The 25331-nt window shown below is 35.9% G+C and overlaps 1 protein-coding gene across 1 annotated transcript in view; it reads right to left on the bottom strand.

Moving 5' to 3' along the window:
* Positions 1-11314: 11314 nt before the first annotated feature.
* onecut3b (one cut homeobox 3b) overlaps positions 11315-25331 on the bottom strand; it is a 31819-nt gene continuing 17802 nt past the window's right edge. The window contains exon 2 of the mRNA XM_067363381.1: positions 11315-11607. Within this exon, the coding sequence (XP_067219482.1) occupies positions 11315-11607 (293 nt within the window). The remainder of the gene's footprint in view (positions 11608-25331) is intronic.

The raw sequence follows: 25331 nt of genomic DNA, 5'->3' as shown, positions 1-25331 counted from the left end.
ACACCGATCTTGAATCATTTTACAATAAAAATTTCCCTTAAAACGTGCTTAAGAGAGATGTGTTTTAATGTTATCTACTGTATAGTCATGTATTTGCTCTGAACGGGATTTTGGAGAATGAAAACATTGGTTTTGTGCTCTGAGGTGAATTTGTCGTGAAGCTTTACTGCCATCTAGTGGTGAACAGCTGAGAATCTCCATCTATGATTCTCAGGTTTCTCCGTTTTGAAGCTCTTCATCTGCCATTTACTCTCGAATAATTTTATGCAGATATAAATATGACTGTTAGTCACATAATACACGGCAGAAAGTGTCATTGTTGACTGCGTTTTTCTACCTTTATGGTCATGAAATTCTCGCGGTCATGATTTGTATCCCTGTGTGGCAGTTCAGGTTTATTAAAGATATTTGTTGGTACAGAAACAAAACTAGTCAAATAAGATTAGTCTAAATGCTGTAGGATGCAGCCTTTTTAGAGTTAAAAACGATTCTATGTAGTGAAATTTGTGTGAAACATAAATAGGGGGGTTTTCCTTCTCAAACTCGACAATTGTTAATATTTCTACTTGTAATAAGTTAAGTTCAGGAATGCTATTCTTCAGACAGTTTCCATTTGGGATCTCTGCATGCTTTGGATTTCATTTCTTTACATTTTATGACATTTTGAGCCCTAAACTTGGCAAACGCACCCCTGTACTTGTGTACAAGTCATCTGATGTCTTTATTGCTCGCTGTGAGATTGGATGAAAACATTGTTCGACTCAATTGTCTGAATATGAGCCATATTCTAGTGAGATGTTTCCCAGCATTCAAACTGAGTTTGTGAATATTTCAGGTATTTCTGGGAGCATATAAGCCTAATCTTACAAAGTTTCTTATGGTAAAGCAATATATTCTTGTCTTTTTCTTACTTTTGCAATGAGACATGATTTCTGTTCATCTATCTTAACATTTGTCTTCAGTGTTTGTGGACATTCAGTGGCTTTAATAAAGAGTTATTGGGCTTGGTCCTGGATATCATTGGAATATCATAGATATTTCAGGTGAAGCGATTGAGCTTCTTTTTCATGCACGTCACTTTTAACCTTTGCTAAATCATGCAGGAGGTTAAAAATGCTTTATTTTTACCCCATCCAATCTCACAGCAGCCTGGTCTCGTCTATTATAATGTGTATGAATGTTGTTTCAAGTGTTTATCTGTTATTTTCTATGCATATGTTTGTTTTATACTGTTTGTCTTGTAAAAAAAAAAAAAAAAAAAAAGAGACCTTTTATTCATAAAAGCATGTTGTACCCTGTTCAACTGTCTTGGTTGTTTCTTGTATGTTTGCGTGTGTTTCTGCTCATATATCTGTTCAGATTATCAATGAGCGAAAGAGGGAAATTATTCATCTTTTACCCTCTCTTGTAAAGGTTAGGCCAATTCTTTCACTTTTCTCTCACTTAGATCACATGATGATTTGATTTTCTCTCCAGAATATAGTTTCGGTATCATTCCAACACATGCTGAAGTGTTCAAATTGTTATAATACTGTGCATTTATACTGTTAGTTTTGTCATATGGCAATTTTGTACCATAATGGAACTGAATGCATTTCATCAATGGAATTTTTTTATAGATATGTTATTGCAAGTGTTTATAGTAATATAATTGCATTTATAGTAACAATTAAGTAACAATAATGATTTGTTTCTTTTTGTTTTTAAAAGCGATATTGAAAAATAAAAGACTGAGTCATAAAATAAACATTCATTTAATTAAAGGAGAAATATTTTAAGAAACACTGGCTTAATTTTCCATTGTGGTACAAATGTTTTCCCCTTTTCCCCTCAAAAACAAACAAACAAAACTTATTTTTATTTTGAATAAAAACATTCATGTCTTTTCCAGTCCAGCAGAGGGCAGAGTTGTGCGTTGCTTTTGTTCCACCACTAGGTGTCAGTGTAGCACTCAAAAGATGAAACAAGGTGATTTTTTTCCCCCAATTTTTTATTTACTTAATTATTCAAAACACACAATTGTATTTACCCATACTGGTCTTTTTAGTTCATTGATGTTCTGTAACAGTTATCACTCAGGTTTAGCCAGCATTGAAGGACTCAACACATGAACTGTCAGTCACTGTACAGGCCTTCATAATCACTGAGATCAAGACTGGGAAACGAAACGACGCTGATTAAGCGAGATTAATAGCATTTTAATACCATTGTGTAATTTGAAATAATTTTTGGACTATATTCCTAATGTAAATACAGTGCAGCACTCAATTAACCATCGGATTTACCATCGGATGTGAGATATACGTTAAATTTTCAAGTTAAAAGTCCAACTGCAAGTGGAAAAAAAAATCTAAATTATGACACTATTATATAGGCCTAATTATGAGATGAAAATTCAGTCATAATTTCGACGTTTCATCTCATAAATATGACTTAGTATGGCATAAATCTGACTTTTTTTGTCATATTTAGCCTATGGTTTTATTTATGTATTTTTTTACACGAGGCGTAAACGCGCTTCCATAACGGCTCATGATGGCGCGCATTTCTATTTGAATTTCGCCCGCGAAATTTCGCCGAGCAACGGTTGAACGCCACCGCATCTTCATTCTCTCAGACAAACCATTGTCCGTGTTTGTTGTTTCTTCGCACTGAATTTTCTCTAGACGCTATAGAATTTACAGGGAAAAATATCAGGGCAGAAGAACACGCGTGTATTTGTGAGTTGAGCGTAGGCACTTTTTGGAGAATCATGGTGATATTATAGGCCTATATGATATGGGATCCGCGTGCTGTGTCTCCTCATCAGGCATTCAATCACAATACCCTGAGTCACATGAGGATGTCAATCGAGGGAAGATGGCGGAAAATGAGAAGGAACGGAAGGTTTGGTACTTGCATAGCTCTCAGTGCGGCGCTCATCACTAAACATCTGTCCAGATGGATCATATTCTTCCAGAAACTACAGGTAAATAATGGCTCACTGTTTCACACTTGTATGTAAATAATAAATCATCTATTAAAGGAACAGTTCACCAAAATATAAAACATTTAGTCCTACTTATCCTCAGGTCAGTCCAACCCTGTTTAACCTTCTTTCTTCCATGAAACAACAAACAGAATTTTTTTAGCAGAATGTTCACGCTGTGTTTTCATACAGTCAAGTACTTTTCCTACTTTTAAACTGTTGAGGTGGGTTGATTTTTCCCCCCCAAGGGTTAAATGTTTGACATATTACATAAATTATATTTGACTGAAATGCTTGTATTGAAATATTTTCTATTCTACCAATGAGAAAACTGTGCTAAATGTTACGTTTTGTGAATTTTAAGGAGACTTTGAGCTCCTGTGAGCACCTTTATGAAAACAGACTGTGTTTATGATTAATACTATATAGTGATTTTCAAGCGGCATAAGATTGACTGTAAAATATGTAGGCCTATTTTAGGTGTGGGAGTGGCATATTTTGAGATTTTATATCTGGGATATTTTTGATTAAATATACCTGGCAACCCTGCATACAATAAATGCTAGGATAATGCTAGGGTAATTGAGGATAAATGAACTCTTTAAAGTACCGGGAAAATGTTTACATAAGATCAAACTCTTTTGTTCTAAAAGCTTCTCTGTAAAATGACTGAAATCAGAGCTGTTCTGAAATACAGTTACCATGGCAGGCGGCTAAAAAAATCTATATTATTCTTTGTGGACGGTTTAAATGCTCAGCTGCACTCATTGCTCTCAGCGTTTCTTTCCCAGTCTTGAGTCTTTACAGCGACTATCTTTCAAGCGTTCGTTCTTGTCTTTTGTTCTTCTCCTTATTGGAAATTGATTGTCTTCTACCATCACAAAGACACATGGTTCTGATTGATTCTCTGGTACCAGAGGAAGGAGGAGGATTCGCCCGCAGGGTCTCAGATCTGAACACACAGGGAGATTTGAAACAATGGCTGTTGTTTATCCGTCAGCATGTTGATCAACCACACGCTAAATCATAGAGAAAAGAGTGAATCTCAGCAAACCTGACAAGATACGTCTAGCTCATATTTTAACCAAAAATACAAGGAGAAATTATATTATTGTACAGAATATTATTATATATGTCTATATTAACTCTTTCCCCGCTGTTGGCGGAATTTTCCAGCACTGTTATATGGTAGGGGGCGCTATTACACATCAGTGTTTGCCTAATTGGTTTTATTTAATTTTTAGTTTTATTTAACCCAACTATTTTTTGAAAATTACTATATGTCTGGCTTAAAATGAACCCCCCAAAAAAATCAGGCACATAATTACTAGAGGCAACAATAATAATCAAAAGGTGAACATTTATTAATAAGCAATTTAATAAATGTTTATTGTTTAATTAATCATTAAACTTATTAATCAATGTTAACTTACTAAACATATTAATAAATGTTAATTTCCAACATAGTTTGGGTTCATTTTAAAGGGGATGTCGGATACCAATTTTCCACAAGTATGATTCTTTAGGGTCTTCATGAAAAGCCTATAACATACTTTGATTAAAATTTCTTAATGGTTTTTTAAAAAACACCCTTTTTACCTTGTCAAAAACAACTATTCACAGCGAGCCATTTCAGTGCATGTCCCTTTAAATGATAATGAGCTACTGTTCACCCCACCCCTATCTTCTGTGGGCGGGCTGTAAACTATTAGGTATTGCATTCTTATTTATGCAGTTATAAATGCTCAAAAACTATTAAAATACATTTGAAAATTACTTGTTAGTCATTAACGAACACCTTTATAAACATTATTGTAGTGTTACCATGTTATCTTTACATAAAATGTACACAGTTTGTAATAAATCACCTTAATGCATTGTTCATTATAAACGTGCAGTTATAAATTACAGTGAGAAGGTTCTAAATAGAAATGATGACATATATGTTTGTTCGACTGTATTATTTTGATAAGGAACAAGCTGCGATGTCACGTTTGCAGTGCTTTGTTATGTGTGCATGAGGCGCCGGCGCGATCAAACAGCAATCTTTGCAAGGAAGGGACTTGCCTCATCGTCATTGCAACAGTTTGTGGCCAGGTCAGATTACATCAGAGTTTGTTGTCGTTTGTTGGAAAATCATACCACACTGCTCCACACTTCCCAGACCCAACAAACGCCGATTAAACATGTTCAGTCGGGAGAAAACAGAATGACTGCTATGTTCATTCTTATATCCAATAACAAAACGCCTGTTGCTTTGGAGACATTCTTGTCTACATCTGCGCAGCGTCGAAACAATGGCGGACTGTTTACAGCTCACTCAGGGCGGGTCTATGCTAAAACGGCAGTGTCCGTCAACAGCCGTGGGAGGGGCCTGTGCAAATACGTCACTTTGCCGAGAATCTGTGAGCGGCTTGATCTGACAAAGTGCTTATGATTTGTGGGGATTAAAAAAAAAAGCACTGGGTAGATTTTTATCATTATAGGGTGGTTGTGTAGACACACTGCCAACATCATGTAAAAGTGAATTTTGCATCTGATGTCCCCTTTAAGCAAGCAATAGAGTAATTTTTAAACAATAGTTGGGTTAAATAAAACTGCCCAGCAGGTTAAGCAAACATTTAACCCAACTACTGGGTTGTTAAAACAACCCAATCACTGGGTTTGTCCATTTTCAACCCAACTTGGGTTGTTTTTAACCCAGCATTTTTTAGAGTGTATTTTACATGTTCAGATATTCATACAACAAAATATTCTGCTTACTTGAAGCTGAAAGAGTCAAAGTATAAATTATTTAGTACGTTTAAATAATTTATTATTTAAATGGTTTTAATGTATTTATTAAATAATAATTTAATGTTTAGAATTATTAAGAAAAGTGTCGCAAAAAATCATACTGGCCATAAAAAGGCTCTATTTTCTTAGTGCAAAATATTTTTCCTTGTGATTTTGGGTGAAATATGACCCAGACATTTCTTAGTGATGTTCACCTATTAAGAAACAATTAGACCCTCAAAACCTTGATTTAACTTCATTACAATTTCACTTACAGAGGTGTGGGACAGAAGAAGTGCACAATATTGCCAATCAAAGCAGACAGAAAAAATGATTGATAAATAAATAAATTCTTGATCATTTCATCAGACCCCATTGGGCAAATCCAGGTTCCTCCTGCCTCTCCCTGACCGTGACGTACGAGTCGTCCTGTCTCTGAACAGTTAGATTAATATCCATGCATAAAAGAATCACCAGCATTTCCCTAACGACAGAAGAGCTGGTTTTCATAATCTTTTTTTTTTTTTCCTTTTTTCTTTTTTAAATATCAGGATCACTTGAACACGCACAACAAACACTAATAATTCAACCGAAATGCATTTTCCTATGGACAGAAACATGGGTCAATAAATGAAATTAAGAGAGAAAAAGAAATCAAACTTTAAAATGAAAAAACAAACAAACAAAAAAAACAAGTATACAGCGATTTGCCCCATGTTATTACTTTGGTCTCTAAAGCTCATTTTGGTGTTTCTCATTATTCAAAGGAACTAACTACTACACAAGCTTTGGATCATTTCAGGCAATCTTGACTCCTGTGGTCAAAAGTTTCATACCGTGACACCAGAATGTTTTCTAGTCGCTCTGATGCCACTTAAATGTTTAGTTAACTTTTTTAAAAAAAAGGTTGATTTTGGGAACATGCCAAATGAAGAAGAAAAGTACTCAACTCAACAAGACAGTACAGAACAGTAAAAAGCTTCAAGTCACAATATTTCCAAAACTATTATTTAGCAGTATTATCTTCTACTATCATCGTTATTGTTTCGTCAGATTACCTTTACATTACAAGTATTTGAGGTATATCAGAATTCTCATTGTCGACACATGCCTGCCAGCGTGAAATGACATGATTGGTCGGCGAATGGTGAATATGACCGATGGAGGCATATGATTGGACGACCACTGACAGTGCAGGTGTACCTCAGTCTTACACAAACATCACAAACACACACTTCCGGAATACTGTAAATTACACAAAAATAGCTCTGTCGGAAGTGTGTGTGTGTGAATCCAGAGGCATTGCCATGCGGATTACAGAAATATCACACTCCTGCACACTTCGTAGAGAAATAAATACACATAATAAATAAATGCAGCAAATAGAAAAACAACTACTTTCATAAAAAAAACAAAGTGCTTCTTTATCAGAATGGAAACTTTTTTTATGCAAAATATGCAGCTAGGCAAAAAAATATGCGGGTATGTTTTTAAAAAATTGTGTGCATATATGTGTGTGTGTGCATGCAAGTGTGTGTGTGTGTGTGTGTGTGTGTGTGCGAGTGTGTCCAGAGCAAATCCACCCGTGGTTGAAGGAAAAAGGCACTCAACTTGTCCTGCATAGTTGCCACTTCCTTCACCGTGGCATAATGCAGTCTGACTACTCTGTGTGTGTGTGTGTGTGTGTATGTGTGTGTCTGTGTGTGTGTGTGTACTCAGCTTGGTTAAGGGACAAACCCAGCTAACAGAAAATGTTCTCAGAACGTTCTGGCAAGGTTCTCTTAAAGTTCTTCCAGTAACATCAATAGAATGTTTGTTCAAAATTATCTGGTGTTTAATAATGTTCTCAAAATGTTTTTTCCAACCCGATCTCATGGCAATTCGTATGTATTTGACAAGGTGGCTAATTCGTACGTAAGCAATAAGGTACGAGAGGTTAGTGCTGTATCGTGAATAAGTCACGGTTGAATACAGCCGCGAGTACCTTATTGCTTTTATGAAACGGTTACCACACAATACAAATATTAAAGCCAAAAATATGTATCAATGCAACTTTCATGAAGTAAACTTTCACTAAAAGCCTTCCTTCCGCCGGAAAAAACTGTCCCTGACCGTGAACAACAACCGAAGTTACATTATTGCGCCATTAGATGGCAGCAAAGACTGTCTTTATGAGTGTGTCAGTCAGTAGCGAAGACTTTTACATTGAAAAGACTGAATTGTTGTGAACACGGAACAAGACGCAACTGACAAATGCTTTGATTAGCGCTGTCAGTCATGGGAAAACCCCTTAACTGTTAAAAGGACAAGATAATACATCGGACATTTAAGCAGATTTTTTATTATGAATATAGAACTTACCTGAAGGAAAATGCTAAATTTGTTAAAGCTATTGACCAATCAGAATTAAGGACAGGAACTAATCATTTTATAAGAATTCGTATGACCTCACTTTTTTGCTAAATCGTACGTATTTTACGAGTTGCCAAATTCATACAAATTCGTAGGAATTACCTACCCCTAACCCCACCCCTATACCTACCCGTCACTCGGGGTTTAGACAAATCGAATGAATTCGTATGAGCGAATTTGACGCCTCAAATTAGCCTCCTCGTGAAATATGTACGAATTGGTCATGAGATAGCGGTGTTTTTTCGGAAACATTTCAGTTGGATGTCCGTAAATATGTTACTACTTGTTTTGGAACATCCCTTAACGTTTGTATAACCAGGAAAAAATGTTTCTGAAACATTTAATAAACTGGACGTTTTGAACGTTGAGAGAACATTCAGAAAAAAAACATTTTCATAACTGGGAACAGTAGTAAAATGTTCTTAGTAAATGTTTTTTGTTAGCTGGGATATTGCGAGTTTTATTAAGTTTTGCGATTATAAATAATCTCATACCTCATCAGCTACTCAAGAGTGTTTGTGTGCAGTGTTGCCAAGTCTGTGGTTTTCCCGCGGAATTGGGCTAAATTAGCACTGTTACCGCAGGTTGTTTTTCATGTCTGCGGGTCGAAGTAACCCCAAATAACATTATATTTATCCCCTGGAATGCAAATTTTACCAGGGAAACCCTGCCTGAAATGCGATTGGGCTAGTTTTGAGTGGCAATTTAGCGGGTTTTGTTGTGAAAACCTGGCAACCCTGTTTGTGTGTTTGAGAAGAAAATGTGTTGCTACACTGAATCACATTGGTGTTCATGAGTGTTTGTGAGCGGTTGATGATGATGATGATTATGATGATGATGGTTAAACTGGCAGGCTGAAGAAGAATCTTTGGTATCAGTGGCTGTTTCACACACACCACTGTGTTTCTGTGAGGTAGCCACATTGATTCTCACTACAAACGAGGTGTGTGTGTTCACTTTTTTCACATTTTTGCTTTACATCAGAGTTTGTTTAGAAAAAAAACTTGCTCTTCACCTGGTCACGACTTTGTTCTGAAATGCTACAGACATCTGCTGTCTTACCTGTCTGGACAGTGAGACAGGAAGTAAGCAAAGGATGAAGCTCATCAAGAAGGGCCTTTTTCACCAGCCGGAACCTTTTGGATTGATAGAGAAAGAGCCGCTCTGTCTCTACAGCTCAGTTCAGGAGTCCATTTCTCCACAAATGTTCGTTATACACAACAATCCCTTGTTTCTTGTCGTTTTGTTCACAAGGTGCTTCTTTACACATAGTTTATGCACAACAAGAGTCCAGACGTTTAATACAAACTTTGTGTCTATGTAACTTTTTACCCGCATCATTATTATAGAGGAAAAGAGAGAGAGAGAGAAAACAAGGATTAAAGATAGAGCTAAAGAGGAATATTTACAGATTCATATTCAGTACGTTTTGGTAAATGGGTCGATTTGGTTTCCAAAACAATGGATGTCAGGACTCAGGAATGAGTGTTTTCAGCCCCTGTTTGAATCGTATGATTTATCGGATTCTCTGGAGTCTTTGGGCGACTCGGAGTCACAAACATCCTCTATGATTATCGTTAAGGCATCTGTCGTTGGCACTCAATTATCATACAGTGACATTTTACCTTTTTGGCCATTAGAAGCTGCAGGTCTCCACAAACAGGAGAAAAATAATCGAACAGCTTTTACTCTCCACTTGATTGCTGATTGTTTCATCTTTGGTAACGGAAAATAGCTTTGGATGCGAGAAATAAATGTATGAAAAAACAGAAACAAAAGCTTCTATAGATGATAAAAATCCTGACATCTGACAACCTTCACAGGACCGTGATTCACACTGCCTTCAAGACCTGCTTTAAGGTGTTTGAGACAGATGGGGAAATGTTCTAACTCTTATTTGACTTAATGCAAGGTTATTATTGTTAACTAAAACGTGTTTTTTTTTTTATTTATTAAAAAAATTCCAAATTATTTATTCCAAACCATTTTTGTCTTGTCCTGAATCGCTACGGAACACCTATAATAAGTGTTTATATTCGGACTACTTTAGGTTGGTTCGGGTCGTCCCGCTGCGGAGTAGCACGTGACTCGTCCCAACACGACTTCTAGTGCTGCGTCTCTATAACACGAGTTAATGTTTGTATTTGGCGTGCTATTTATACGCTTAAATTACTTTTTGCATGCATACGATATGCAATTGGTAGAATTAGTGGTGTGGGGTAGGGGTGTATTTTATATAAATTGCGTATCATATGCACGCGAAAAGTGCGTTTTATATGCGCGTCAATGGTAATTTCTGCGTGTAAATAGCACTCCAAATAGAAACAGAAAATGCACTTTCATTAGATCGGGCAAGTAGCTCCGACTACAATGTTCTTCCGCAAGATGCATGTTTATTATCCGCGCCAAAAGTTACAGGCTGCAGCTTTAACTTGAAGTACCAAAATAACTAAAATAAAAACAAATATATACTGACTTGAAGGCAGCATGACATCTAAAGCCTCAAACGAAAGGTGCGTTTATAGGGTTCTCCAGGAGGTGGCGCCGTTGCTCTGTGCAGAAGAAGCGCTCTGTAAGACCCCTACGGTAAAATGATTCTTTAGGGGAAAATACAGAGAGCTGATTGATTCTTTGCATCCCTTTATCATTGTGCTGAAGCAAGAACAAGGCGCCACACTGGCAGTGAAAATACAGACTGAGAGGGCGAGACACCTGAAAATATCTATAACCAAGAGCGACTGAAACTAGATAAGTATTTGTATGAAATTTGTGTCAAATAAGGGAACAAAAACCAAGGGTTGTGTGCTAAAATACGTATTGCCTTCCGTTCCTTCTTTCCACTGCTCTATGAGAGAGAGAAAATTCCGTATAGCTTCGCTAATCCAGAGACTGAGATGAGAGATGTTTAGCTCAAATATCAAGCACAGGTGGGGGGGATGTCCAAAATATCCATGAGAGAAAAATAAATCAAACGCGCTAATAAATAAAAGCGTTTTCAGATGAAATACGAGCTCGACGAAACTCATCCACATCCGCCGTGCCCGGAAGGGGTTTGTGAGGTTTGATGGGCACCGTAGATCATCATCAGCTGTTGCTGCGGTACATCTGGCACTGGTCTGTCAGCCGGACATCCTCCAGCGCCGTCCACGTCCGGCGCGCTCACGCTTTGGAGAAAGTGGTGGCCGAGGTGCCGGGCTGACCGGGACTGGCCGCGTGCTCGTCCTGCCAGCGGTCCACGCAGCGACGCCGGGCGTTCATGAAGAAGTTGCTGACGGTGGAGAGCTCCAGACCCAGCTGCTGAGAGATGGTGATCTGCATCTCTTTGCTGGGTCGCTTGTTCTCCTTGAAGATGGCGATGAGCGTTCGGCGCTGCAGATCGGTGAAGACCAGACGCTGCTTCTTGGGGACCATGTTTCTGTCTTTGTGCTGTTCCTGTTCCTTTCTCTTGCAGGCTGCCATGAGGAGACAAAGAGAGAGAGAGAAGTGAAAATACAAGAAGAACTCGAGTTAACATCCATTTTCAGATATAAACTCATGCAACCAGAAAACATTCAGTGAAAGGAGCTCCATTTGTGTCTTCTTGTGTATTGCAAGATCTCAAAACTGACTGCAAACTTATTTGATAAAACAAATTAAATATTTTAAAGGAGTATATGCATATCGCTTTTGCTATTTAAAAGTATTTTAAACCATAATAGTGTAATTAAAAACTCAATTTGGTTTCCTGTTCACACTATATAAATTTATACATAAACACTAATATATTAAAACGCATTTTAATTTATCTGAGTAAGCTTTCTGTGAGCTTTGATTACTCTTTCACATCATTCATACCTCAAAGCAATACAACTGCTACTTAAAATGACATAATGAAGAGGAAGTGACATCATTTGTGTCCTTTATATTATTTAGTAAGGCTTCCCAACAGGGAATTTTCACTAAAGTTTTGTAAATGTTAGGAAAACATTCTTTAAAATATTAATGGAACATTCTTATAACATTAAAGAGAGGGTTGATTATGATTTCACTTTTTTAACTTTAATTAATGTGTAATGTTGTTGTTACGATGCTCAAAGTTCAATGCAAAGGGAGATATTTTCTTATACAGAAATCGCTTTTTAAGGACTACAACAAATGGGTAACCATTCAGAAACGTCTAAAAGTTGTAACTTCTTCCTGAATCTCCATCAGTTTGAACAATGTAAGGCTGAACACTTTCCTCATTTTGGCTGCGTGAGATTCTCCAGCTTTGTTGTTGTTGAGCTGTTAAAGCTCCGCCCTCTTCTGGAAAGGGGGCGGGAGCAGCAGCTCATTTGCATTTAAAGGGACACACCCAAATAGGGGCAAATTTGACAAGCTATAATAAATGATCTGTGGGGTATTTTGAGCTGAAACTTCACAGACACATTCTGGAGACTCCAGAGACTTATATTACATCTTGTGAAAAAGGGATATAAAAGTACTTGTAATGTTGAGAGACATTCTTTGAACAGTCCTTCTGATGTTATTACTGTTTACCGAATGTTTTTGTAATGTAAGCACTAAACAGTGACAATAATGTTCATGGAACATCCATATAATGTTATTAGTTTTTGATGAATGTTCTTATAATGTTAAGAGAAAATGTTCTTAAAGCAAAATTCTTAGAATATTGAACATTCTCTTAACGTTTTAATAATGACAGAATTTTTCTCTAATGCTCACATAACTATGAAGAAACATTCTTAATAAATTTAAAAATGTTTAAAAAAGGAATGTTTTCATTATTTATATTTTTTGTTAGCTGGGTTGGTTCAGATTAGCACACTAACATACTACTCATAATTTCTGAAGTATATAGCATAAATATTCTGCAGAGAATACCAAGATATGCCAAAATGTGCATTAAAAAATACATTTCAGAGAGTGACGCCGAAAATAATTGCTACATGTTATGCAGGTATATTCATTTATGTGTACTTGAACAATATATTTGTACTAGGGAAGCAGAAACCAATATATTCAAAGACTGTGTGTGTGTGTGTGTGTGTGTGTGTGTGTCCTGTGGGACTCATGTTTGAAAACCCTCAGGCAAAATCCACTCTGCCTCTCCAAGCTGTTAGGAGTCAGCCGGAGGATTTACATTCATGTGTTAGTGGTCACAGCTGACTCTATAAAACACTGCAGACGATACGCCAAAGCCGTTTCAGGCCAAGCAGCTTCCGCTTTTAGCAGATCTGTCTGAGCAACAAATCATTACAAATCCATGTCACTGTTTAACAGTCCTCGCTGTTATCATTCATTAAAACAAACATAATCGTCGGCTAATGCACAGCACATCTCTCTCTGTTTCTTGCTGTATAATTCTATGATTCCTTCTCTTGCTCACGTCTATATTCACACACACACACACACACACACAGAGAGTTGTGGTGAGGGTTCCCCCAGTGAGATTGTGCTGAGGAGGCTGATGCCAGGCTGAGCACTGTATGTCTAATTACAGAGAGCCATGAGCCAATCGATCTACCCTACACAGTCAAATCTGTTTACTGCTGCCGTCTAAAGCTGCAGCTCTCTCATCCATCATATTCATATGCCACCACACACCACAGACACACACACCACAGACACACACACCACAGACACACACACACCACAGACACACACACCACAGACACACACACCACAGACACACACACACCACAGACACACACACCACAGACACCACAGACACAGACACCACACACACACCACAGACACACACACACCACAGACACACACACCACAGACACACACACCACAGACACACACACACCACAGACACATACACCACAGACACACTTCTATACTGTACACACACACAAACACATACAGCACCAATAAAACACACAAACATGCAGAATCACTCAAAAACTGCACAGCAATTCATATGTGCATCTGCACACTAGTTAAGAACCTAAATCTATATGTATATATGTCTCTCTGTCTATCTATCTTTATATCTATCTCTGTCTATTTTTATATCTATCTATCTTTATATCTATCTATCTATCTATTTTTATATCTATCTATCTTTATATCTATCTATCTATCTGTCTGTCTATCTTTATATATATGTTTATATCTGTCTATCTTTATATCTATCTATCTGTCTATTTTTATATCTATCTATCTATCTATCTTTATATCTATCTATCTATCTGTCTGTCTATCTTTATATATATGTTTATATCTGTCTATCTTTATATCTATCTATCTATCTATCTGTCTGTCTGTCTATCTTTATATCTATCTCTATCTATCTATCTTTATATCTATCTATCTGTCTGTCTATCTTTATATCTGTCTATCTATCTATCTTTATATCTATCTATCTATCTGTCTGTCTATCTTTATATATATGTTTATATCTGTCTATCTTTATATCTGTCTGTCTATCTATCTATCTTTATATCTATCTGTTTTTCTATCTATCTATCTATCCATCTATCTGTCCGTCTGTCTATCTATCTTTATATCTGTCTGTCTTTATATCTATCTGTCTGTCTATCTTTATATATATCTTTATATCTGTCTATATTTATATCTATCTGTTTTTCTATCTATCTATCTATCTGTCTGTCTATCTTTATATCTGTCTATCTATCTATCTATCTTTATATCTATCTCTATCTATCTATCTTTATATCTATCTATCTATCTGTCTGTCTATCTTTATATCTGTCTATCTATCTATCTTTATATCTATCTATCTGTCTGTCTATCTGTCTATCTTTATATCTGTCTATCTATCTATCTTTATATCTATCTATCTTTATATCTATCTGTCTATCTATCTATCTTTATATCTATCTGTGTCTATCTGTCTATCTTTATATCTATCTGTCTATCTATCTATCTTTATATCTATCTGTGTCTATCTATCTATCTTTATATCTATCTGTTTTTCTATCTATCATCTATCTATCTATCTGTCTATCTGTCTGTCTATCTTTATATCTGTCTATCTTTATATCTATCTGTCTATCTATCTATCTTTATATCTATCTGTTTTTCTATCTATCCATCTATCTGTCTGTCTATCTATCTATCTATCTTTATTTCTATCGATCTTTATTTCTATCGATCTTTATTTCTATCGATCTATCTTTATATCTGTCTGTCTGTCTATCTATCTATCTATAACCAATACACACTACATAAGACGCATAACCTCTTTATCCCTCTTTAATTTCATTAAATTTGTTTGTTATATTTACTTATCAATTTAAATATATACAAGTTTAAATTATATATATAATTTAAACTTGTATATATTTAAAATGAAGTAAAAGATTCTGGTTTGTCCAGGAAAGACAGCCATGATGTAGAATTTGAGCAAACCCTTACCCTAGAGACCAAATATACAATGTTTACAGAATGAATTATATATATATACACACACACACACACACACACACACACACACACACACACACAAAACAGAATCATTTACTTCATTAAATCGCATGTGGAGAGGTGACTAACTCTCAAACGACAGAAAATACGACAGTGCATCATTTTATGAGGACTCTCCCTCCTCTCTGACCCATATTAAGAGCTCCTTTGTCCGATTGTCTCCTGTCTCTGTATCGAGCATCATTTCTGCTCTTTCCCACCATCCGCCTCCTGATGTCACGCGCTCTCGCGCCTCCCTGAGAGTGGGCGCGCACTGGGCTCGAGGGATCAATACGGATCGATCGCCCGGGAAGGGGCCCTGATTACTGGACCACGTGCGCAAGAGAAAACAGAGGAAAATCGATCATTGCAGCTTTTAGGGCAACAGCAGAGCGCAGACAGAAAGAAGAAAGACGCACGGTCTGCCTGCTGTATTAAGCGCAGTTTGAGAGAGCGATGTACAAAAATCATCCAGCAGCTATGGTCAAAACCTAAACATTCACCATACAGTCCTTCTGAGGGTTTTTATTTATTTACATTATAATAGCCTAACATTTGATTATCTTTACTGGATGCACTCAAATGTCAGCGTTATTATTTGCTTTGCTTTCAATCAGAATTCAGAAGATATCCTGCAGAATTTGCTCAACACAAAGTATTCAAAATCTTTACATGCATTTACATTACATGCAGTTGCATGTCATTTAGCAGATAGATAGCCTAAGTATACATATATGCATGCATGATTATAAAAAAACACAATCAACATTAATCCAAAAGTACACAACGTAGCAAGTCCAAATGACTTTGCAATACTGCCATTCTCTCACTTGCGTTCAACTGTACATGTGAAGAAAGACGCTCGAACCAATAATGTTTGCTGTCATTGGCGCACGTGTCTAAGGCGCCATTTTGAATGCTGCTTGTTGGATTTTAGGCGGAAAATGTGAAGGACTTTCCCTCATCTGTCACCTGACTTTAGAAGACTGATGTTGCGCATAGATTGATTGCATGGAAAACATAAGACTGCATAACGGCGAGTAGTAATGACAATCTTTACCTTACTTATGTGTAAACACAATAGAGCACTGGGGAAACGGTCAGTTTATTCCGATCTCAAGAGTGAATCGCGAATGTATGCAATGCATGAAAATGGGCAAATCATAATTACCAGAAAAAAACATGCATCGAAATGCGAGATGATTGAGTATTGTAATGATTTTATCTGTTTAAGGCTAATGAAAAAATAGACCTTTATTTAATAAATTTAGCATGTTGGAGAACGACGTATTTGAATGCATAATAAGAATGTATCGGAACCGAATCTGATATGCATAAAAATAATGCAAATGAAAGACATCTCCTCCCGGTCCAAATGAGTTACATGAGTTGTAATATAAACTTTTTTATTGTCCGATATGACAAAACCGCATTCACTTGCTTCATTTTTTTTCTTGCAAATGAATAGTCCAGGAATCGATTGACCTTTGCTTTAAATCCTTTTTCATAAAGCATGTATTTAATATAGGCCACACAGCGCTCGTGCTCTATAATATAGTGCAGTGTGTTAACATTGTTTTTTAACAGTTCTCGCGATATTTAATTTTTTAAAGCCATGCACTTGCAATAAATCAGATTTTTGTTCTACTCAATTCCAGCAAAATAATGAGTCAATTTGAAATAATTTCACAGACTGAAAGCACGTGCACATTGAGGGTGACAGACATAAGAGCACAGTCAAGACTCAATAAGTGAAATTATTATAGTCTTCATGTGAAAGAAGCCGCAGAATCACAGAAAAGACATTCAATACGGAAAGTCTGGCTGATGTTTGCAGATGACATTTTAATGGGCAGCTTCTGTTTAGTTTTGTAATCCAATGGTAAGCGCTGATATTGATATCTTATCACTCAGATGGATGAATTATAAACTGCTGCAGTTTATTTAGCCTATATTTTCAATGCTGAATTCATATGGCAGTATATGAGAGTTCCCTAAATATGTTCACAATCACAAATCAATATTCCTAAAGGAGATATTCATCACAATCAAATATATTCTGTTGCTAAATTTAACCCTTTTAACTCTCACTATAAAACACTATAAGATGATTCTTTTTTTTTTTTTTTTGCAATTTAGACAGTTAGTGAAATATAATTATTGACCTCACCCAGTTGTTTAAGATGTATTTTACTCTTAAAAATAAAGGTTTTCTATGGCATCTCTGTGAAAACCCCCTTTATTTTTAAAAGTAGTGTGTAATAGCTTCTTGTGTTCAAAAGACCAAAGCAAAAATGAAACTGAGGCTGGGGATTGGATCATAATGAATGAGAAAATTAGCAAATTATCTGCTACCAAACCAATGGTGCCAGATTATATTTGTTAAAAAAAAAACAAAAAAACATTTTTGTAGGCTAAAGACTCCATTAAAAAGTCAATTAATGAGCATCACACATGAACATGCTGTCTGCTGAGGTGGGTGTGGTCTGTGTGTGGGCGTGGCGGAGAGAGCGGGGGGCGGGATCGATAACTAACCGCACCAGGCCGCTAACAGCTCGGCTCGGGATCGATGGCTTGAGCGGGGCGGTTCTGTTTTTGGGTGCGGTGAAACGAACCCTCTCCCGCGCGGGCCGGGCTACTGCTGGCGAGAAACAGTCATGTCAATCAAAGCCTATTCAACACAAACCACTACAACAATACATTACATGATGCTGCAGGTGCGAGTTTATGTTTCTGCTGCTTAAAATATTACTGCAACAGTTTTTTCTTAGTCAACAAGTCCTAAAGAAATGCTCATTTAAATTATAAAGATTAATTGTAAATAAATAATAATAATTATTTATAGTAAAAAGCAATAATAATGAATAATAGTAGCCTAATTTATTCAGATTAGGATTGGTTGCATATAAAATACTAAAATCCTGTTGCATCAATGAAGGTAAAATGAAGCTGTTGGTTTTGAGTGGATGTCAATGTCCATCATCGATACACTGAACGTTTGACCACAACAAAAGGTTAAAGCTGGAGCTTTTAATTCGATTTGTGTTCGAGTTTGTGTGTGTGTTTGACAAGAATTCATGTCGTGATGCACTCAACACAAATCTGTTCTTTTTGTTTTTATTCCAGCAGCTCGAGTGAAAATACAATATTTCGATTATTCGTTACTGGAAAAAATAATAATGATTTGATCTGCACTCGCAGGCGTATTAAACATTAATCTACTACTGAATTGTTTATTAAATATCCATTAGGCTATATCAAATAAATAAATAAATAGCCTAAATAAATAAAAGTAAGCTAATAAACCGCATGCGCTTTTCTGTAAAAATGCAAACGAATGAATCGACGGGCCGGTGGACTTTTTCCAATCATGTTTAAAAATAGTATATTACTATAAAATTTTAGGTCAACCAGTTATAAATGATAAAAATAATATTAAACTTGAAATGCTTATAGAACCGCGATATTTTTAAACGCATCATTTAGTCTCGCTTTTAATTCACACTCAATATGTGATTTGTGTTTATGTGATTTACACAATATTGATGTGTGTATTTATCAAACTGGTGCATTAAAAAACTTTAAGCTTATAAAATGCATATTCTTGAAAAATGAATTACAACATGCGTCATGAATTTAGTTCTGTGTAGAAATTTTGGCACCTCATGTGCGACGTGTGTGTGTGTGTGTGTGTGTGTGTGTGTGTGAGCGTCTTTCTTCGCTGTTTGTGTTCAATGCCAGCTATTAAATGATTTTTAAAATTAATTAATACATACATAATGCTGTAGCTAGGTCCTGCATAAAAATATTAAATGATAAAGAAGCTCATCTTTTTTTTTTTTTATATCACAAAGAATCATACTTTCTATTGCTCTATTACTAAATCAATAAATGTATTATTCCAAAAAGTCTAATAATCTGATTTTATTCCTCCAGATAGTTTGATTTAGAATGGACTGTATAAAGTCTATAGTTTCGTATTTTCTTAAAGTCTGCTAAATAGAAAGGGGAAGATGAATTTATTTTTTAACCTTCATGTGCTGAAAGATGTGTTTACTGTACAATGCTTCAGTAGAATCACATTCACACTGAAATATATCCATTACATAAAACGTCTTTATAAACCCTCATAAACTTAAATTTAAATTTACTGGCATCAATGCTCCATAAAATAACCTTCAACATCTACTGAATCTTTCCTTTCCACAAAAGCTTCTTTAGATTTTTTAAATGTTCTTCACACTAAGAAAAAATCACTGAAAGGTTCTTCTATGGCATCGCTGTGAAAACCCCTTTTGAAGCCTTTATTTTTAAGTGTAAAAGATCAGATCTACCTAAACTACAGCATGACAATGAGAGAGTTTGGCTTTTAGGGGAGGAGAAATATTAGAACTGAGCGTTTCCCTTCGTCCAGGTCAGGATGAGTTCTTCTTTGTCTTGCGGGTTTCCTAACTGGTCTCCAAAATCAATTTCTCAGTGGACAAACATCTGACAGACCAGATCCATCCCCAGCAGCTCAATTAAACGCCATTCATAGACAGTTTGATTGATCTGAAAGCCAAGAAGTCGTTGCAAGAGCAAACCCTCACTTACACATCTTAAATTAAGCCTTTATGTTTGCGTGTTATTCTGCATACTTCACACACACACACACACACACACATCTAAATAGACAATTTTTAGAATGTAAAAACATTATTTGCATGTTTGAATGGATTGTAAAGAGACATTTGTCAGGTTTAGCTTGCAGCTGTATTCCCAAACTCTACTGTAAATAAAAACATTGCTATAGCTTCTAATGCATATTATATATCTGCTGATCCATGCTTTTCCTGTTGAGTTTTACAGACAGATGTGTCCCATTAACCTACATGTATAGTCACTCGATCCTGTGAATTTAAAGCTGAAATGTTTCATTTGTTCATGCTTATCAAGTGTGAGACACTGAGACCGTGACGCTTTCAGAACAATGATCTGTTTGTTTGAGTTCCCGACATGTCAGTGAGTTTGGAGCGGGACTATCTGTTTGTTGAGCAATGGCAGACGGACAGACGGTGCAGTAGGAGAGTTTGTAATCAAGAAATGCTTAAACTCGAAAAATGTGTGTTGATGATCTGTGTGTTTGTATAGGAAGGAAGCAGGTCAAATCTATTCCAGTGTTAATATGTATCTGAACGTTAAGGGAACATTCCATTTTGTCATTTTGCAAACATTCCGAAAACGTTACATTTAAAATGTTCTCTGAACATTCTTAAACAAGTAACATTTAAAAAAAATATATATTTAGAAAAACTAAAATGTTTCCATGAATAATAAATTGTGTGAACATTCTATTAATGTTACGTTTGTTCATAACTTTGAGAGAACCTTGCCAGAATGTACACTTCTACTGTACTGCAGAAATCGAGTAGTCTGCTGTTCTGAATGTGTTAGTATGTTGTTCGTCTCACACAGACTGTCATGTACGTTCTGCATGTGTTTGTGTGTGTTTCAAAGACAGATCTGTTGATGGGAAAGCTGGTGGTGTTGCAGGGAGGGGGCCTGTGTGTGTGTGTGTGTGTGTGTGTGTGTGTGTTGCACGGCTGGCTGCGGTTGCTGCTGGCGAGAGCCCTAGAGATGCAGGAGCGAGCAGGGGAAAGGAAATCAATACAGATTCAGCGCAAGTCAGATAAGCCTTAACAATGTGTAGCGCAGACGCTCTATAACCCAATCTCACACATACACACAACCGTTTTCCTGCACACACACAGGTAGGTGCGTTTAAACATGTGACCAGTCTATTCATCCACGCATATTTTCACCTTCTGGACGTGCATCTGTTTTGCATTATCCTAATTTCATAACCATTTGAATTAAATAATGCAATTGCATATGGGAAAGTTTTAGTATTTGGTGTGTCTCTCTTTTGTTTTATTGGGTCACACTTTAGTTTAGAGTCCAGTTCTCACTATTAACTATGACTTTTGCCTCAATAAATTGACTAATTACTGATTATTAGTAGTTGGTAAGGTACACTAAAAATTCTGGGTTAAAAACAGAAAAAGTTGGGTTGAAAATGGACAAATCCAGTGGTTGGGTTAAATGTTTGCCCAACCTGCTGGGTAGTTTTATTTAACCCAACTATTGTTTAAAAATGACTATATGTCTGGATTAAAATGAACCCGAAATATGTTGGAAATTAAAAATCAGACATATAATTACTAGAGGAAACAATAATAATCAAAGGATGAACATTTATTAATAAGAAATTTATTAAATGTTCATTGTTTAATTATTATGCATTATTAATAAATGTTCATTTCCAACATACTTTTGATTCATTTTAAGCAACAATACAGTCATTTTTAAACAATAGTACTACCCAGCAGGTTGGGCAAACATTTAACTCAACCACTGGGTTAAAACAACCCAACTGCTGTGTTTGTCCATTTTCAACCCAACTTGGGATATTTTTAACCCAGAATGCTTTAGAGTGTAGATGGCTGCAGAGGATCACTTATTGGCTTATTTCCACCCCTAATTTAACCCAACGGCTGGGTTTGTCCATATTTGACCCAAATTTAAGTTGAAACAGCCCAGCAATTTTTAGAGTGTAGAGGCAAGAGTAAACTCCAAAACATGCTGGGTTAAAAATAACCCAAGTTGGGTTGAAAATGGACAAACCCAGCAGTTGGGTTGCTTTAACCCAGTGGTTGGGTTAAATGTTTGCCCAGCAATGTTTAGAATGTAGTAAATGTCTGATTTTTAATTTCCAACATATTTTGGGTTCATTCTAAACCAGCTGTATAGTCATTTTTAAACAATAGTTGAGTTAAATAAAACGACCCAGCACTTTGGTCAAACATTTAACCCAACCACTGGGTCAAAACAACCCAAATGCTGGGTTTGTCCATATTTAACCCAACTTGGGTTGTTTATAACCCAGCATTATTTAGAGTGTAGTTTAGGTTTAAGGGATGTAGAATATGATAATAAAAATATGGGCACGCAGAATAAGGCATTAATAAGTGCTTTAAAAGTACTAATAAATAGCCAACATCCTACACTCTAAAAAATGCTGGGTTAAAAAAACAACCCAAGTTGGGTTGTAAATGGACAAACCCAGCAATTGGGTTGTTTTAACCCAGTGGTTGGGTTAAATGTTTGCCCAATGTGCTGGGTAGTTTTATTTAACTCAACTGTTGTATAAAAATTACTGTATTTCTTGCTTAAAATGAACCCAAAATATGCTGGAAATTAACATTTATTAATATGTTTAATAAATGAGCATTTATTAATAAGATAATAAATAATAAACAATAAACATTTATTAAATTGCTTATTAATAAATGTTCACCTTTTGATTATTATTGTTGCCTCTAGTAATTATGTGTCTGATTTTTAATTTCTCATTTTTAATCAGTAGTTGAGTTAAATAAAACTACCCAGCAGGTTGGGCAAACATTTAAGCCAACCACTGGGTTAAAACAACCCAATTGCTGGGTTTGTCCATTTTCAACCCAACTTGGGTTGTTTTTAACCAAACATTGTAATATGCATGATAATAAACAACTAGTTCATAGTGAGATTTGGACCCTAAACTAAAGAGTTACCGTTTATTGCAATCCAGGGTCTGCAGATGAAAATCAGCCCTTCATCAGGCAAATTTACGTGACGGACACAAGTGCTTGTGTCATTTAATGTGCATTCAAATAAAATAAGCATAAACATCATGACATGAACTAAATCTGATCATCATGTTCTCCAGAGTGAGCTGATGATCCAAAGAGCTTCTCGAGAACATCTGTGTACAGAGTCACATGATCAGAGACACTTCACAATCCCAAAACATCGTCTATTTCCAGGTGTAAATTAGATTTTGAATCAGACAAAAATATGATCTAAGAACATTTTCCTAACGTTCTATAAAAACAATATTTCTCTTTTTTGGAACGTTACATATGAATGTTTTCTGAACATCAGACCAGATAACTTTGAACGAACGTTCTATTAACGTTACTGGAGGAATGTTTGTTCTGAGCACGTTCCCTGTCAGCTGGGGAATCAGGAACATACACGACGCATGAACACAATCGCCACTTCAACCTTCAGATCTCACTTGTATTTGCTGACAAGCACAAATGATAATCAGTCGAGCATGTAAATGAGCTGCACGTCTGCTCCTGTGTCTCGCGCCGACATCATCGAGACTCTTGCTCCAGTTTTCTTCCTCCTTTTCCTTCTTTAATCCATTGTGTTGTTCGTCACCTCAGTGTTAATGTCGTGTGTGTGTATTCATGGCACGTTTTACTTTGCTTACCAAGAACCGACTGGGTTACGCAGGCTACACGTCTCCCTCCCGCTTATCAATTATTAAAGCCCAGATCGATCATTTCAGCAACTTGCCTCCATCCTCCGCTTCTCACAAAGTCAAACCTCTCCCACCCTCAATCAATGGCTGGATCACCTCGGCGTCTGCTTTTATGTCAGATATCATCTGTTTCATATTTTAAGATTTCATGTTTTCCAGCTTTGTGCTCCTCTAAAACACTCTAACTGTTATTTCCACACTTTTGAGGGGAGAGATGTGAAAAGAAAAACTATTATGTTTTGGATTCTTTTGAAGTAGACAATGTGTGTGTGTGTGTGTGTGTGTGTGTGTGTGTGTGTGTGTGTGTGTGTGTGTGTGTGTGTGTGTGTGTGTGTGTGTGTGTGTGTGTGTGTGATGTGAATATATAGCAGCCCTCACCTGTCACTCAAGTTGCTGATCATAAACTGATAAAATAACAGTTTTGAGTATTTTTTTTTGATCTTTTGTTGCATCATATGTCAATATATTTGGGCTGGTTTTATTAATCAGATACTCTGAGGACATTTTATTTTATTTAATAGTTATTTAATAGTTCAACATTGACTCTTACATCAAATAACTTGTGTCTTTGACTGTGTGTTTATATTTTGGACATGTACTTTGGTAATATCATTCCTTGAGTTATATACCATTTAAATACCAACATAAATCAATATGGTAATCAATCTGTACCATAGTATTAGTATTGTAAAGGAAAAATATAATAAAATGTAAAAATGCTGATGATTAGGAGGCCTTTTCAAAAAGCACATGTTTACTTTATTATCTAAAGGTGGAAATACTATAGATTTATATATTTTTTTATAACAATAAAAAGAGAAAATAGCCGAAGGGAGACGAAACAAGCTGCCTCCCTCTGAAACTTTATTTATGAACATTAATCATACAGTAAATCAGTTTCTTTTTGGCATTAATATGAGTTACTTTGTACCAGGTAAATATTAACATGCATGAATATGGTAAACAGTCTTTTACCATAGTATTATCTTGCTATAATATCAGTATACTGTAAGAGAAATTAATTATTATAATGCAAAACATTGATATAAGAGGCCTTTTCCACATTCACATGGTTACTTCATGAGGAAATACTTCTATTGTGTGTGTATATATATATATATACATATTGGAGATATAATTAATTTTGAAGTTTTATTCAGTGTTACAATGAGATTATGTGGTTTTTATAATCAATCTACACTGCTTTTGTCATTTTTTCCAAGATGAACAAAATTTGTCACCAAAAAAGTCATTTGGTTTCACCAAAATTTCAGTTTTACTGAATGTAATGTGGTTACACCGAATGACAATATTTTCTAACAATGCTAACAGGTTGATATCTAACTATCTAGCAAAAGGACAATCAAACATTTTATATTTAGCACAAGTTTTTAAAATATTACAGCATTT

Source organism: Chanodichthys erythropterus, chromosome 16 (assembly GCF_024489055.1).
Source record: "Chanodichthys erythropterus isolate Z2021 chromosome 16, ASM2448905v1, whole genome shotgun sequence".
NCBI classification, from domain to species: Eukaryota; Metazoa; Chordata; class Actinopteri; order Cypriniformes; family Xenocyprididae; genus Chanodichthys; species Chanodichthys erythropterus.
This window is presented reverse-complemented; position numbering and strand designations above follow the sequence as displayed.